Here is a 13,725-nt window from a genome sequence, read left to right as displayed (position 1 = left end):
AAATACACCTTCTGTCATTGCAAAAGCAGAGGGACCCTGCACACATCCTGACGCTTTGATTTCAACTTCATCAGGATTGCAGCACATCCACATTAGCAAGTCTGATCATAGGATTAAGGTTTCAAACCCTTCTTTATTAGTAAAGTCCCCAGCACACAGATATCCAGCTTTTGATTTTGGAAAAGAGTTTACAAACAGATTTTAGCTAGCATCGCCATACATAGAAAGTAAAATAGATAATCTTCACAGAAGAAAGACTAAAATGATGCAGGTTTTTTTTGTTGTTGGGTTTTGGGTTTTGTTTGTTTCTTTTTTCAAATGAAGATCCAGGATTAACATATTGTATCAGAATGCCTAGAAACACAAAAATCGGAGCTGCTGCATTCCTCTTCAGATGTTGACTCTTCATTGCCTCCAAAGCAAGCCAGTGCACATGCCAGCCATGGGTGACAAGCACAGGCACCTGTGGGACAGCCCCCAACTCTCAGAGACAGACCTCAGTTGGGGTTTTCATCCTAGAGTTGTTTGTCATAAAGACACAGGCGTCAACTTAGTCCAACTGCTGCTGGCCTGCTGACACACTCAGTGGAACATCCCTAACACTGCATTCAGATATTTAGATATTTAATTAATACAGAAATTGCATACAGCCGCAAAGTTATGCCTCTGCTTAGAATAAATGCTGAAAATTCTTTGCTATGTGGACAGCTTCAGCAAAAAGGAATATACTGATAATGAACACAGGCGATCTCTACAGCAGCCTGCTGTAGGGAGCCTTCCTTTGTAGGGGGGTTGGACTTGACGGTCTCTATAGGTCCCTTCCAACCCGTACTATTCTGTGATTCTTGATCTCTATTCAAACCTCCATTGTTAACATTTGTTCTAGAAGTCTGACTTAAAAGCACCCTCTCACATCTGAAGTAATAGCTGATTCAGCTCTTTTTTTTCCCCTCCTTTTAAGCTATTGCAGCAATGAGAATTTTTCTTGAACTCCAAAAACTGAGTTACTGCATGTGAGCTTCCTCTGCTTATAGAGACATTTTCCTTACAAAGTAATTTGTTTTTATGTCAAGGGATACAGGACAGGACTTTAGATTCTGCATTCAAAGCATTGAATAATGAATTTGCTAAAGTTAAGTTGCAAAAATCATATTCTCCATAGGGTTCTGGCTGTCGCTATAGTCACCTACTTCCCTTCAAAATATGCTTTTCATTGTTTCACTGCCCTTTTTCCAATTGCTCTGCAGCCAAGTTCTTGGAAAGCAATCACGCTTCTTGTTTAGAATTTATAGTTAGTCTTTTGCCAACAAGGACATGCACAAATCACTCCTGTGATCATCCTGCAAAAGCAAGCTAAAAATACAGCAATTTAAAAAGCAGGCACATTTTGTGTGTTATATGGCACCAGCATGCAGTCCTCAAAAAACTCTGAGATACATGAAAGAACATTGCTTCTTCTGGATGATCAAAGGCCATTAGTAAGTTTGTTTTGGAATCCAAGTCTATTTAAAAAGGAAAAAAAATATATTGTTGTGTTTTAATAGTTGCGAAATTTTTTCCCTTTTATCAGGTTTACACTTGAAAGCCTGCACTTTAGAAATCTAAGTGGGCCCACGTAGATCTAGGGAGGTTCAACAACTACAAGTGCAAGATGTTGCACATAGGTCAGGGCAGTCCCAGATATGAGTACAGACTGGGAGAATTCATTGAGAGCAGCCCTACAGAGAAGGCCCTGGAGGTTCTGGTGGATGAAAAGCTGGATGTGAGCCAGCATTCTGCGCTTGTAGTCTGGAAGGCCAGCTGCATCCTGGGCTGCATCAAAAGAAGGGTGGCCAGCAGGGCACAGGAGGTGATTGCCCCCCTCTACTCCACCCTTGTGAATCACCACCCACAGTACTGCACCCACAGCTCGAGAAAGATGTGGAGCTATCGGAGAGGGCTCAAAAGAAAGCCATGATAATGATCAAAGGGCTGAAGCACCTCACCTATGAAGAAGGTTTGAAGGGGTTGGACTTGCTTAGCTTGGAGAAGAGATGTCTCGGGGAAGACCTCATTGCAGCCTCCCAGTACTTGCAGGGAGCTTAGAAGCAGGAAGGGGAATAACTTCTTACATGAATTGATAGTGACAGGACAAGGGGGAACGGCTTTAAACTAAAAGAGGTGAGATTTAGATTAGATGTTAGGAAGACATTCTTCACTTGGAGAGCAGTGAAGCACAGGCTGCCCAAAGAAGTTGTGGATACTCCATCTCTAGAAGCACTCAAGGCCAGGTTGGGTGGGGCCCTGGACAGCCTGATCTAGTGGATGGCAACTCTACCAACAGCGTGGGTTGGAACTAGATGGGGGTTGGAAGGCACTTCAAAGCAAGCCACTCTGTGAGCCAGACTGGTTTTTTAAGATTAATAATAATGATGACTAATGCAGTTATCATTAAAACTTTAAAGTAGTGGGAATCGGGGAGGTTGTTTGTTTTGTTTCTTCATAGGTTTTCTTTTTACACTTTTGTTTTTAAGAATCTGGGTATTTATGAAAGCCAAGTTGCATGCAAGTTTTAAAATGTATTTCAGCTTGTCTAAGAAAAAATAATGTGCAGAGAAACAGCAGATTACATGAAATAAAACTGATACTATGTCTAGGAAATAACAGATCATGGCAGAGAGTACCTAGAAAATCACCGTGTTTTGGCCATGCTTGTCTGACCATATTGTTTGTTTTTCATACAAATATTACAGTATAATAATCAGCCCCTTGATTACTTCTGACTGATGTCTTCCATCAGTTTATTGCTTTTGACAGCAGGGTTAGATTCATGACAGTACTGATCTGTTTTAAAGCTTCTCTTTGTTAGGACTGTTGAAGATCCTCTGAAATTTTGGGAGAGTCCTTGGTCAATCCATGGACCTTCCAGCAGCCCCTTGGTTCTGATGAGACTCTCTACCAAATAGTCTTAACACTGGGAAAGTGAATTAGGACGTATTCATGAGCCTGGATCCACTTTTAGCAGTTTGGTTCTCAGATACGATTGCTGAGACTCAGAAACAAGACAACTAATTAAAAGATTCAGATAAAAGTTTCACCACCTCACAATATGGGGCTCTTATTCAATTTGAAATTACTGCAGTTGTTATTATTTTGCTGTTCTTTTTATGAATTTCATCTTTCTTGTTTTCCCTTCTCTGCTTATTCCCTTCCATAGGCAATAAGAGAGGTCCCAAACACCTATTTGGTCCTGTAATTAAACCAGATATATTTTCTACTCAGCCCTAACAGGGATTAGCCATCTGTGTAATGGGATTTTACATGAGAAATGATAATTGAGGAAACAGCATAAATTTATTCATAGTAAATTACAAATGAACTTTGAAGTGCAATAAAACTCCTCTTTTTTTTCTTGTGCTCAGACTGGTAGATCTCTGAGTACAAGTAACTTACACATGTATCTCAGAAACATTAGTTTGCAAACAGATGACAATTTCCTGAAATTTATTCTCTGCTTGAAATTATTTAGTGAAATACATTTTGTTCCTCTATAAGATTACTCACGTTTCACATGGCATCAGTTAATGGGCGTGCTTCTCTCTGTAATCATCAGGATCCTGGTGAAAGTATTTGTATAATAGTTATAAAATTTGCTTCCCAGTATTTCAGCTAAAAAAAAAAAATCACTTTGCATTGGTGATTGCTGTAGTAAAACACAAAGGAACTTATACAGGGGACCACAGAAAAGCCTATTCCATGGCTAAAGCAAATGAGATGCAAAATTTAAACCAATATTTGCTAGAAAACGTTTGTGGTGATCACTCAGCCCTACTTCTGAGGCTTTTACAAACATCCTTGCTACTGGACTTAACACTGCAGATCTACCTGCATCTTCTTTTGAAACGACTCTGAATTATTTTTTTTTATGCCAATATTGGCTTTGTCTCCCTTTACAGCCATGATAAAACCTGTACTTTTACTAATGTCTGCAGAACAGATCCCATTAGTTTGCTTCTTTTGACATTAAGTATCACATTGCAGGCACCAGCAACCACCTAGCTGAGCTAAGATAGCTTTTGCTTTTGACTCAAAAAGTGGGAACACACATGTACTTGGCTGTGGCTACGTGTTCACCCAGCTACATCTACCCATCGAGTCTGCAGGATCTGGAACAAACATACTTTCAGATACCACAATCTTCAATATGTTAATTTGACGTTACTCTTGGAGAAGATGGACAGCGTATTGAAGATCATCTGTAATGACACTCACTTATATCACTCCTCGCAAATTTTAAGAACATTTTACTCACAGAAGCTTTTATGCAGTAAGTAAAAACTTGCAGGCACACGCCTAAGATCTCTGGCTGAGTAATGCTGGGTAGACAAGTCTTCATTAATTCTTTCTTCATTTCAAAGAAATAAAAAAAGAATTATAAAAACCACTTCTTCCATCCCTCAAAAAAAAAAGTAAAAGAAGAGTTTAAAGATAAACAAGCATCAGGTCTCAAAAAAACAAATGGTTGGAACTTCGTACATACTTAGAAGAAAAGTTGGAATACAGTTTGTAATACATCCTGATAAAGTTTGGCCATTTGGAGATAGCTGATGGCTTCTTCATTACAACTTGAACATAATAATGACATCACTGTTACCATCTTGCTGAGAATGGTAGAAAAAGGCCATAAAATCGATTGGCAGATTTAAAATTGCTTGCAAAATATTGGCCCTCAGAAAACACCACACAATACATGTAATTAATACCAGTCCTTTAAAATATGCCTAAAGTCTTCCGAAATCTAAAGCAGTACTATACTGCTGGTAGGAACAATTGTGACCTAAACAGTACTGACAACAAGACAGTAATTACCTATGAAAAGGCAGAGTTACAACCCACTGGTCGGCTCTGTGGAAAAATACCTTTGCCCTTATTATTTATAGCAGAGATTTTTTCTGAAGAATCTCAGGACTTTACTCTTTAGCTAAGCCTCACAAGTTCAACACCCCATGAGTTATATAAACACTGTTATACCATTTGAACTATTTTTCTCAACGAAGGGATCACTCCAGGGGAACACCACTGGAACACTCTCTTTTACAAAACCATCACTGCTTCACTTGTACATCCCCAGCCTCAAACCTGACACCCACCCCACTGGCGCTCAAGAGTGAAAAAATCCAGGTGCAGGTTTTACTGCATCCAAACACTCAACTAGAAGTGCTTTCAGGGAATAGAAGTTGCAACAAAAGCTGGGGGGGGTGGGGGGGAGAGGGAAGACGCTAATTTTAAAGAGCAAATGATGTAAAAACGAAGAAAAAAAATGGGCTACAGGCGGCAGAAAGCGCTCACCTCTTGGCGGTGATGCTGCAAGCGTCAGACGCTGGTGCGTGGCGCTGCCTGCAGCCGGGGGATGCTGCCGGGCCCAGAGGCTGCCCCGCTCCGACTCCCGGGTACGGGCAGCGCCCGGGGACACCCCGCTCCCCCGAGCGGCGGCGGGAGGGAAGCGCCCTTAAGCAGCCGGGCTTCGTTCCGGGGCTCGCGGCTTTTTCGGGAGGCTGTCAGAGGCTGCCGCCGTGCAGCCGTGATCCCGGCGCGTTTTTCAGGTGCACGGAGCGGTTGTGGCGTGACGGCGGCTCCCGCGGTCCCGGAGCATCTCACGGGCAGCGCCGGGCGCACGCAGCTCCGAGCTCAGCCCCGGCTCCTTGCGGAGCGGGCTGGGGACAGGCGGCTCTCAACAATGGGCATGTTTGCGGCAACATGGTATCACCTAATAACGCCGAATAAGGCAATGACTGTACGTTGAAGCGATACGATCCCGCTGGTCTCATCACACAGCGCGGAAAGCTATTTGCAGATTTGCTAAGCCCTTTTGAATGAATGCATCTGCAGCTGACCTTTAACAATAGACGCTGAAATAGCACAATCTGTGGGACCAGATTTGAGGGGGGGCAGCGGGAAGGGGGAAGGAAGAGATGGGCGAATATTGTAATCTCCGCAATCTCGCTCGCTTCCTTTCCCAAACCTCCTCGCAGCGGGGGGAAATCGATCTTTTCCTTGGAAGCGAGGCTCCGGTTCAGAGGAGCCTTTTCCAGCGCCAGCTCCGTCACATGGACCCCTAAAACCACCACCGGGACCGGCGCTCAGCCCCCACCTCCCGCACCCCGGGGCCGGGGGGCCGTCCGTGCCGGGGATGCTCCGGCTCCCTCCCGCCGCTCTCTCACCTTCCCTGGCTTTCAGCAAAACGGTGTTGGCAACGATGTTTTCCAGCTCCATTGACGAGCTCGGGCAGCGTAGGTAGCGGCGGCACAGCAGCAGGACGTCACGCTCCCTAGGTGCGGAGCCTCCGGGCGACCATCCGCTCCTGCCCCTATTGCGCTAGCCCCCCTCGCATGATCCCTTCCTCCCTCTCCTCCGCCCGCAGAAGCTTCAGCCGGGCGGAGGCGGCGCTCCCCGCGCTATCTGCTCCCTCGGCGCCTCGCCCCGCTACTCCATCCTCCGCCCCGCCGCCTCCCCGGCGGTTTGAGGGCTCGGGTTCTCCTGCCTCCCTCCCCCGGGGGTGTGGCACCGCCGAGCGGCCCCGCAGCCCCGCGCAGGCGCCATCCCCGCCGCCGGCTCCACGGAGCCGCGAACGCTGGGACGTGCGGGCAGGGAGCCGGACTCGCGGCCCGGCCGGGGGCAGCTCAGCGGGAGCTCCGCGGGGGGAGGGGAGCTCCGCGGGGCGCAGCGCGGCGGGGAGCGGAGCTCCGCGGGCGGACGGGGGCGAGGCGCGGAGCTCGGCCGGGTGCCGGGCGCCACCCAGCGGCGCGGAGCTCGGCCGGGCCGTGCTGTGCCGCGTTCCCCCGCACGGGTGTTCGGCAGGGGTTTTCGTCCCCATGAGAGGTTGCTCGGAGCATCGGCCATTTGGGGAAAGTTGTTTTTAGACGCTAGGCTACAACATAAATCTTTTTCTGCCCGTACGAGACAGATGCTCGAGTCAGCATGATTCTGGTTTTCCTGGCAACAAGGTGGATCGATAGAACGTTCAGCAGGTCAGGCAAAGCAAGCGGAATAAAAACGGCCCACTGCTCTCAGTAACACTCTCCACCCATCAGCACTTCATGGATTAAATCCATGCAGAGCAAATGGAATAACATGCAGTTTCTTGTTGGGGGAACATACACAGTACTTTTTTTTTCTTTTTTTTTTTTTTTTCCACCAATCATGTTTCTCTCTACAGCCAGCCAGACATGACCTGCAATGGCAGGACTTGCAAATTGCTACTGAATGTATTTTATCAACACAGAAACAAATAACACATAAACAATATAATAACAATATAAACAGTCAGTGCACTGAATAAATGATACCTTGGACACAAGCACAGTTTAGCTACAATTGATGCCTTGTGTGAGTGTCAAAGGTGGGAAACCTTAAGACAGTTGTAGCCAGGACACTGCTGTGCACTATATTCCCTATTCTCTCCACTTTGCTTCAGAAAATGTTCTATCTCGGGTAGCCACGCCATGTTGTGGCTACTTCCTCTGTAATGCCAATGTCTGTACAACAGCAGTTGTGTCTCTAAGTACCGGAAGATTTTTCTCTGATTAAATAATTCTTAAGGGAAAAATTGCTTCCTGGAAACCAGAGCCTGAGCATAGAGATGAAGTTCCTAAAGGGTGTCTGCCCTGCATGTTGTTTGACCACTTCTGTGCGAGCACTGATGCTCACTTGTAAGCAGAACAAATTATGCTTGGGTTAGAAGTGCATTTCACATCACTGCAGCCTTCCACTAATGGTCATCAAAAGGGCAGCACCAGCATTGGAGTATAACTGGCACTGGAAGACTCAGCTGCATCTTTTGTTTCATAGAAAATTATTAATCTTACAGGCAACCCCTGCCTCTAAAGGAAAAAAAAGAATATATGCATCTTACACATTGTTTCCTAAAATGTGTACCAGCAAGCTTAACTTCTGCTGGCAGCAGGACCAAGATATTCAATGGGAAGGGACTTACTGCACAGGGAGCACTGACTGGGTCTGGTGCATAACTTTTATATAGTCCCACGTGAAGAGAGGCACTTGCAGATCTTAAGTTTGGGTGGCTAAGCACTTGAAAAGCAGCACATACATCTGACGGCTCTACTGTTCCTCTTTTATCTAGTATCTATAGCTACATGTCTCTGCTTTAGTGCTGTGCACAGTCATCTGCGGTGCTGCCCTATGAAACAGAAGTATGACTTCAGAGTGCTGATGTCATCCTGAGTATTTTGTGAATGTTTGTTTAGTTCCTGAAGGGGTAAGTAGTAGAATTATCAAAAGAGTCACAAAAGGTCTATATGGTGCTTGGAGATCCCACGAGCTACCTGGTATTCAGCTCTTAATTTTGCATTCTGGCACCCAAAGGCACAGTTACACAGTCCTTTCAGAAACAGGGACAGCAACAAAACAGAACGTTGTGCTGCTGCCTGAGTGGTTACTGACACTAAGCTGGATGACTTTGCTTTGAAGATGAGAAGCAGCCACTGAACTTAAATGTGGCTGAGTGCAGGCAGTGAAAAGCTGAGCTCTGCTAATGGACTGTTGAAGTTCTACAGAAACATGTTTGTCAGTTACACATCTACACAGAGGGCAGCAACTTTAAATTTGGGTCTATCAGTAAGAACAACTGAGTGGGTCTTCTTAATGATTCTTATAGAGTTTAAGAAAATAAAACTTGTTTCGAATATGTGTGACACACCTTGGTGCCCCAGAATACAAAGGAGTTGTGTTCACTATCACAATGCCTACTTTGAATAACAAAGCAAGACAGCCAGTCCTCCCCCATCTCCATTTCCTATCTCTAAAGCCTGAACATAACACAAGGCTGTGCTTCAGCACAGGGTTGTGAGGGACGGCCTCTTTCACACTCCCTGTGGATTGACAGATCTATTGTCACTGCACAGACCTACTTGATCTGAAGTCCATACATTGATATTTTCAAAACTCATTGCAACATTTGGAATCTTACCTTATGACTTTCTTACAGCTGTATCTTCATTCTTGTGTCATCTTGAACACCTGGTTCACAAAAACAACAACAAAAGATTAGAAAGAGGTACATTTACTTATATCAATTTTCTCTTGCAACAACACAGACTTAATCCAGGCTATACTATGCCTGGTTTAATGAGTAGTCAGTGTGAGTGAGGTGAAAATAAACTGCTCATTATCAGGAAACCAATGAGTTTGTTTTGTTTATCTTAATCTACCCAGTGTTGTAAACTTTGGTGCTCAAATATGAAAGAATAGACTCAAAGACAGTATGGCATGTAAGAAGCACAGGTCTTCTTTTCAGGGCTAAAGATCCTAGTACAGCATTTGTGAGGAGCAAAGAGTAAAAATGTAGTTTGAGTCGTTGCAGAAACAGCCAATTTTCAAAGAAAATGAAAAAAGAGAGGCTACAAAAAAAAAAAAAAAAGCCTTGTTAAACTGAAAATGTATCGTGCTTACTGTGGTTATTCAGCTTTTAAACAAAACACCTTTCATTTGAAGCCATTGAATAAAGGCTGAGGAAAACACTTTTTGAGTACTGAACACCAGGCTAAAGCGGGGCTGGCAGCCATCTTTCTTCTATGGGAGAAAAGAGGTTTGTAAACGAAATGCCAACGCCATGTGAGACCCAAATGCATCAGCGTAATAAAGATAGGAAGGCAGCAGAGCAGAGTGTGATATTCTGAGCCTCCCTAACGGATGAGTCATCGGCAGGGTGGGCTCGTGCAGCTCTAGCCAGAAGCACAGCGGCAACACACAACACACCCAGTTCTCTCCTACCACCAGAGAAAAAGTGCTCGGCCTCAGTGCAGGCGTATCAGGATAAGGTCCCAGGTGAATCAGATGTCAAAAAGGGGCTTGCCTATGCTTATCAATTGCAAACACACCCTAACAGAAGCTATCGCCCAACTCCATGTTACAACACATAATTAATGCAGTAAAGCTTGCTCACGATTACCTCTTAGCTAGATTGCATTTGAAATACAATTTTTCTCACCTCCCACTGAGATGCTGTATGAGCAGGTGGGGACACACAGGCCTACGAGAGCATTTGCGGGCAGCTGTGACCTTTTACAGAGCCCTTTTGCATAAGGACAGAGGCTGCCATCTACCAACAGCCGTGGGGTGATGCATCATTTTCTCAAAACCCAACTTTTTGCTTTAATTTACGTGAAAAATTTATGTCCCTGTAGTTTCTCTCCATTTCCAATTTTGTTTTGTTTTGTTTCTTGCAATTAACTGTTTCTTCAAAGTAGAAGGTAAATGACTGTGACAGCATTTAAGCATATGGAATAAAGTAATCATCTAGAAGACAAGCAGATTTTATTTTTTAAACAAGCAGAAGTACACATCCCATAATCAGCCAGAATCTGACATTTCATGGTTGTCAAAAGCAGGAGATCTGTTAAGGGATTTCCTTATCCCATTCACCAAGTTTAGAGAGAAGTTACTTTCCTATTGAAACTTCTTTTGTTAAAAACAAACATTCAAAAAGCTCTTTAAAAACTAACCTCACAAAAACCATGGTAACTACATATGAGTATTATCCAATATTTTTTATCAACAGATTTCAATTTATATATTTTCTTAACACCAAGGCAAATTTAATTATTCCCAGATAGGGAAAAAGGCATAAGGTAAGAAGAGGCAGGCAGGTATCATAATAAAAAAATAAATTTACATGTTTCATTATCTATTCAAATGCCTTATCTACTGTTCTGCACCTTGCAATGATACAAATTTCTCTGCTAAAGCCTGCTGAAGTCTGTGGAAAGTCTTTCATCAGCTTCAGATATGTTAGAATTGTGTTTTAAAATTTGAATCCTTCAAAACTAACATGTCCACTCTCTGCTGATTTTGTGCTGTACCAGTATGAACCAGCATCACTGCAGGATGAAATGAGACTGGGGCCTGTGATTTCCCCGGTCTTTTTTTTTTAATAACATAATCTCAATAACACTGTGATTTTAGAAGGGCACAGCGACACAGCAAAGCAGAAAACCAACAACATGCTGAGACAGATGTGCATATGACACCACTTGGTAAATTTATTCTGAACTACAGATGGCAAGAAGAACCAGCTTTAGCAGCTGCTCCAGCCTGCATCAGAACTGGTGCTGAGGAAAAGGAATGGTTCTTTTGTCAGCCACACTTTGGCAAAAACAAAGCCCATCTTCAAATCCTTTTACTGGGATGCCCAGTAAAAAGCAAAATGGAAAATAACCCCTTGTGCTAAGTGGCAGTAGTTTAAGATGTTGCCTAGAAGTCTTGGAAACTTAATTATCCTGCCTTCATAACAAAGCATGAGCAATATTTCCCCACCTGCATGCCAAGTGTTTAAACAAAGAGTTTTAAACAAATACAGCTTTCCGGGTAGGGGGAAAACACAATTTTAGAATATATCAACTTAGAAATTGTGAATAATCATCTGTTAGTGAGACAACCATCCTCAGGAAATCCTAGCAATAGTCCCTTATTTTTGCTGCTACAATGCAGCTCCTGCAGCTGAGGGAAAGGAACTGCTTTGGCCAGGAATTGCTGTCACAGCCCGTATCAATGATTGAGCACCTGGTGAAGGGACGCAGAGAGCACAGGTGAAAGCAATTCACTTGTGTGACTAGAAGGTTGCACCCCTCCCTAAACCTCATTTAATTAAGGGCTGGCTACCACAAAAGAACAGTCTCTATCTAGAGATCTCTTCTTTTGGACTGTTTAGTGAACCCTGGTCTTTGGGCAGGTAAGCAATTTTTATTTATTTATTTTTTTTAACTGGGTTGTGACCATTACCCTTTTTTGGGTAATTTAGAATTGGTTGTCTGCCATCACCTTTCCCTCTACCCAGCTGTATCCTTACCTCACTGTTTGCTGCCTAGCCTTGGAGAAGCTGCTGTTGAGAGAGCTCATCTCTTGATGTGAAGGGGGTACCATTTCAGTACATGTGAATGCAGACATGCTACTCTGCATAGCTGTTTAAGGAGCTGGCCCAATAAGTGCCTGATACTTCTTTGCTGCCATTTGCCATCAGTTATTACACTGTCCTTTTTCTAGCTCCATTGCTTGCTGCTCTGCTGATAGCCCTTGTGGTATCTCAGTATTGGCTCTAAAATCTCCTTAAACTCTACTCTCAACAACTGCTTTTGCTCTCTTCATCTGCTGTTCTTTGTGGAGGCTCTAAAGGCTACTGGCTACAACACAGCTCACCCATAGATTATTTGATATATTTTTCAGATAAATAGTGTACTTGCTTCCATTTCTAGGCTTTGAGGCATTTTTTGCAGAAAGAATGTCCCTCTTACCTACTTTTAGGTAAGAGGTACTCAAATATGTAGAGTAGCTCAGTCAGCTAGCTCCCCTTGCACAGCCAGTGATATTCTCATCAGAGTCCTGTCAGATAGTGCTTTCAGGCAGTCTTTGCTCATCAAAACTGAGCTTCTATCTCAAACACATCTGGAAAATGCTAAGGAGAAGAAAGGGGCATCTGAGGTTTTTCAACTCAGGAACTGCTGTTTTAGTGACAAAATCAGCACATACCTATGCCTGCATTCTCAAATGCACGTGCAGAGCTTTGTTAGAAGATCTTAAGCCTGAAGGGAACAGCTGCACATCAAAAGCAATAGTGATGCATGTTTGAATTCAAGGAAATTAGTGAATGCAGGAAGCTGTTAGACTACTGTGGTGTTAACCCTGGAGTATCTGTATCCTTAAGTCTCCACGTTTTCCTTTCTCATTTCAGAATGGCTATAGTAACAGTTCATCTTCCCTAGTATCATGCAGAACATCTCCATCTTCATCACCTCCTTTTGGATACTGCCATCTTCCCCCAGTATCTCTGTGCATGTATTAGTAGATATTATTATTCTGGTTGCTCTCCTTGGCAGTTCTTGAAAAGATTATCAGAGCTACATTTCTGGCAGTTATTGCCTTTATATATATTAATAAATTCAAGAGTGCTACAGAAAGGTACCAGCAACCAAAACTGGTCTGTCCATGTTGTTAAATGTTCCAGAAGGTCCCTGACATGCTTCTGGGCAATGCCAACTGTCCCGAACAGCTCCTGGGCATGTTAGAGAGCTGATTCTGGCTAATGGCTCGTCAGGACGAGCAAGCTGTGTGTGACTTCCCTCTTCTGAAGGCTCAGAGAGCTGACTGTGGCAGAGGCCACCAGACCACTTGAGCTGGATCGGTCCCAGAAATAAGTTACTTTCATCAGTACCACAGATGCAGCACCTGCACAGCTTTCAAGAGGTTTCTCATGTCACTTGGATGCTTTAGCCTTGTCCCCAGCTGCTTATGACTTCTCACTTCACAGGGTGACATCTCCCCTTGGTAGAAGGCCATAGATATTTATAAATGCCGATATTAAAGCAGCAAGTTGGCTGGAAGCTTTACCTGAGTCAGGTGTGGTCCCTCCCACAACCTGCACACCTCTCTGTGCTGCTGCTGTCTGCTAGATACTGGCCAGCATTTGGGTTTTCTGACTGAAAGGCAATGGCATGATCACGAATTCAGCACAGTAAGAGTCTGTTGCATTTAAAAACGTCGATTCTGTGAGCTTTCCGAGATCCAGCAGCGCGAGGCACGTTTTCTTTCTCTGCTTTGGTGCGTACCAGCGCAAACCGCACTCCGCCAGCCGCTCCAACTGAGGGAACCACCTCCGTTCCTCCTGCCCCAGGACACGGCACCAGCCGAGGGCGATTTCTGCCGCCTGGGGGCGGCTCGGAGCCTAGCACCGCCCTC

The 13,725-nt window shown here is 44.2% G+C and overlaps 1 protein-coding gene across 4 annotated transcripts in view; it reads right to left on the bottom strand.

The window, feature by feature from the left end:
- Positions 1–6,680, bottom strand: part of GRK5 (G protein-coupled receptor kinase 5) — a 165,048-nt gene extending 158,368 nt beyond the window's left edge. For all 4 annotated transcript variants that reach the window (XR_014884649.1, XR_014884650.1, XR_014884651.1 and 1 more), the window contains exon 1: positions 6,201–6,680. Coding sequence is in view for 1 of the 4 variants with exons in the window: in XM_085229278.1 (XP_085085404.1) it covers positions 6,201–6,252 (52 nt within the window). In the remaining 3 variants the exon portion in view is untranslated. The remainder of the gene's footprint in view (positions 1–6,200) is intronic.
- Between the last annotated feature and the right edge of the window lie 7,045 nt (positions 6,681–13,725).

This window comes from Meleagris gallopavo, chromosome 8 (genome assembly GCF_905368555.1).
Source record: "Meleagris gallopavo chromosome 8, MGAL_WU_HG_1.1, whole genome shotgun sequence".
NCBI classification, from domain to species: domain Eukaryota; kingdom Metazoa; phylum Chordata; class Aves; order Galliformes; family Phasianidae; genus Meleagris; species Meleagris gallopavo.
This window is presented reverse-complemented; position numbering and strand designations above follow the sequence as displayed.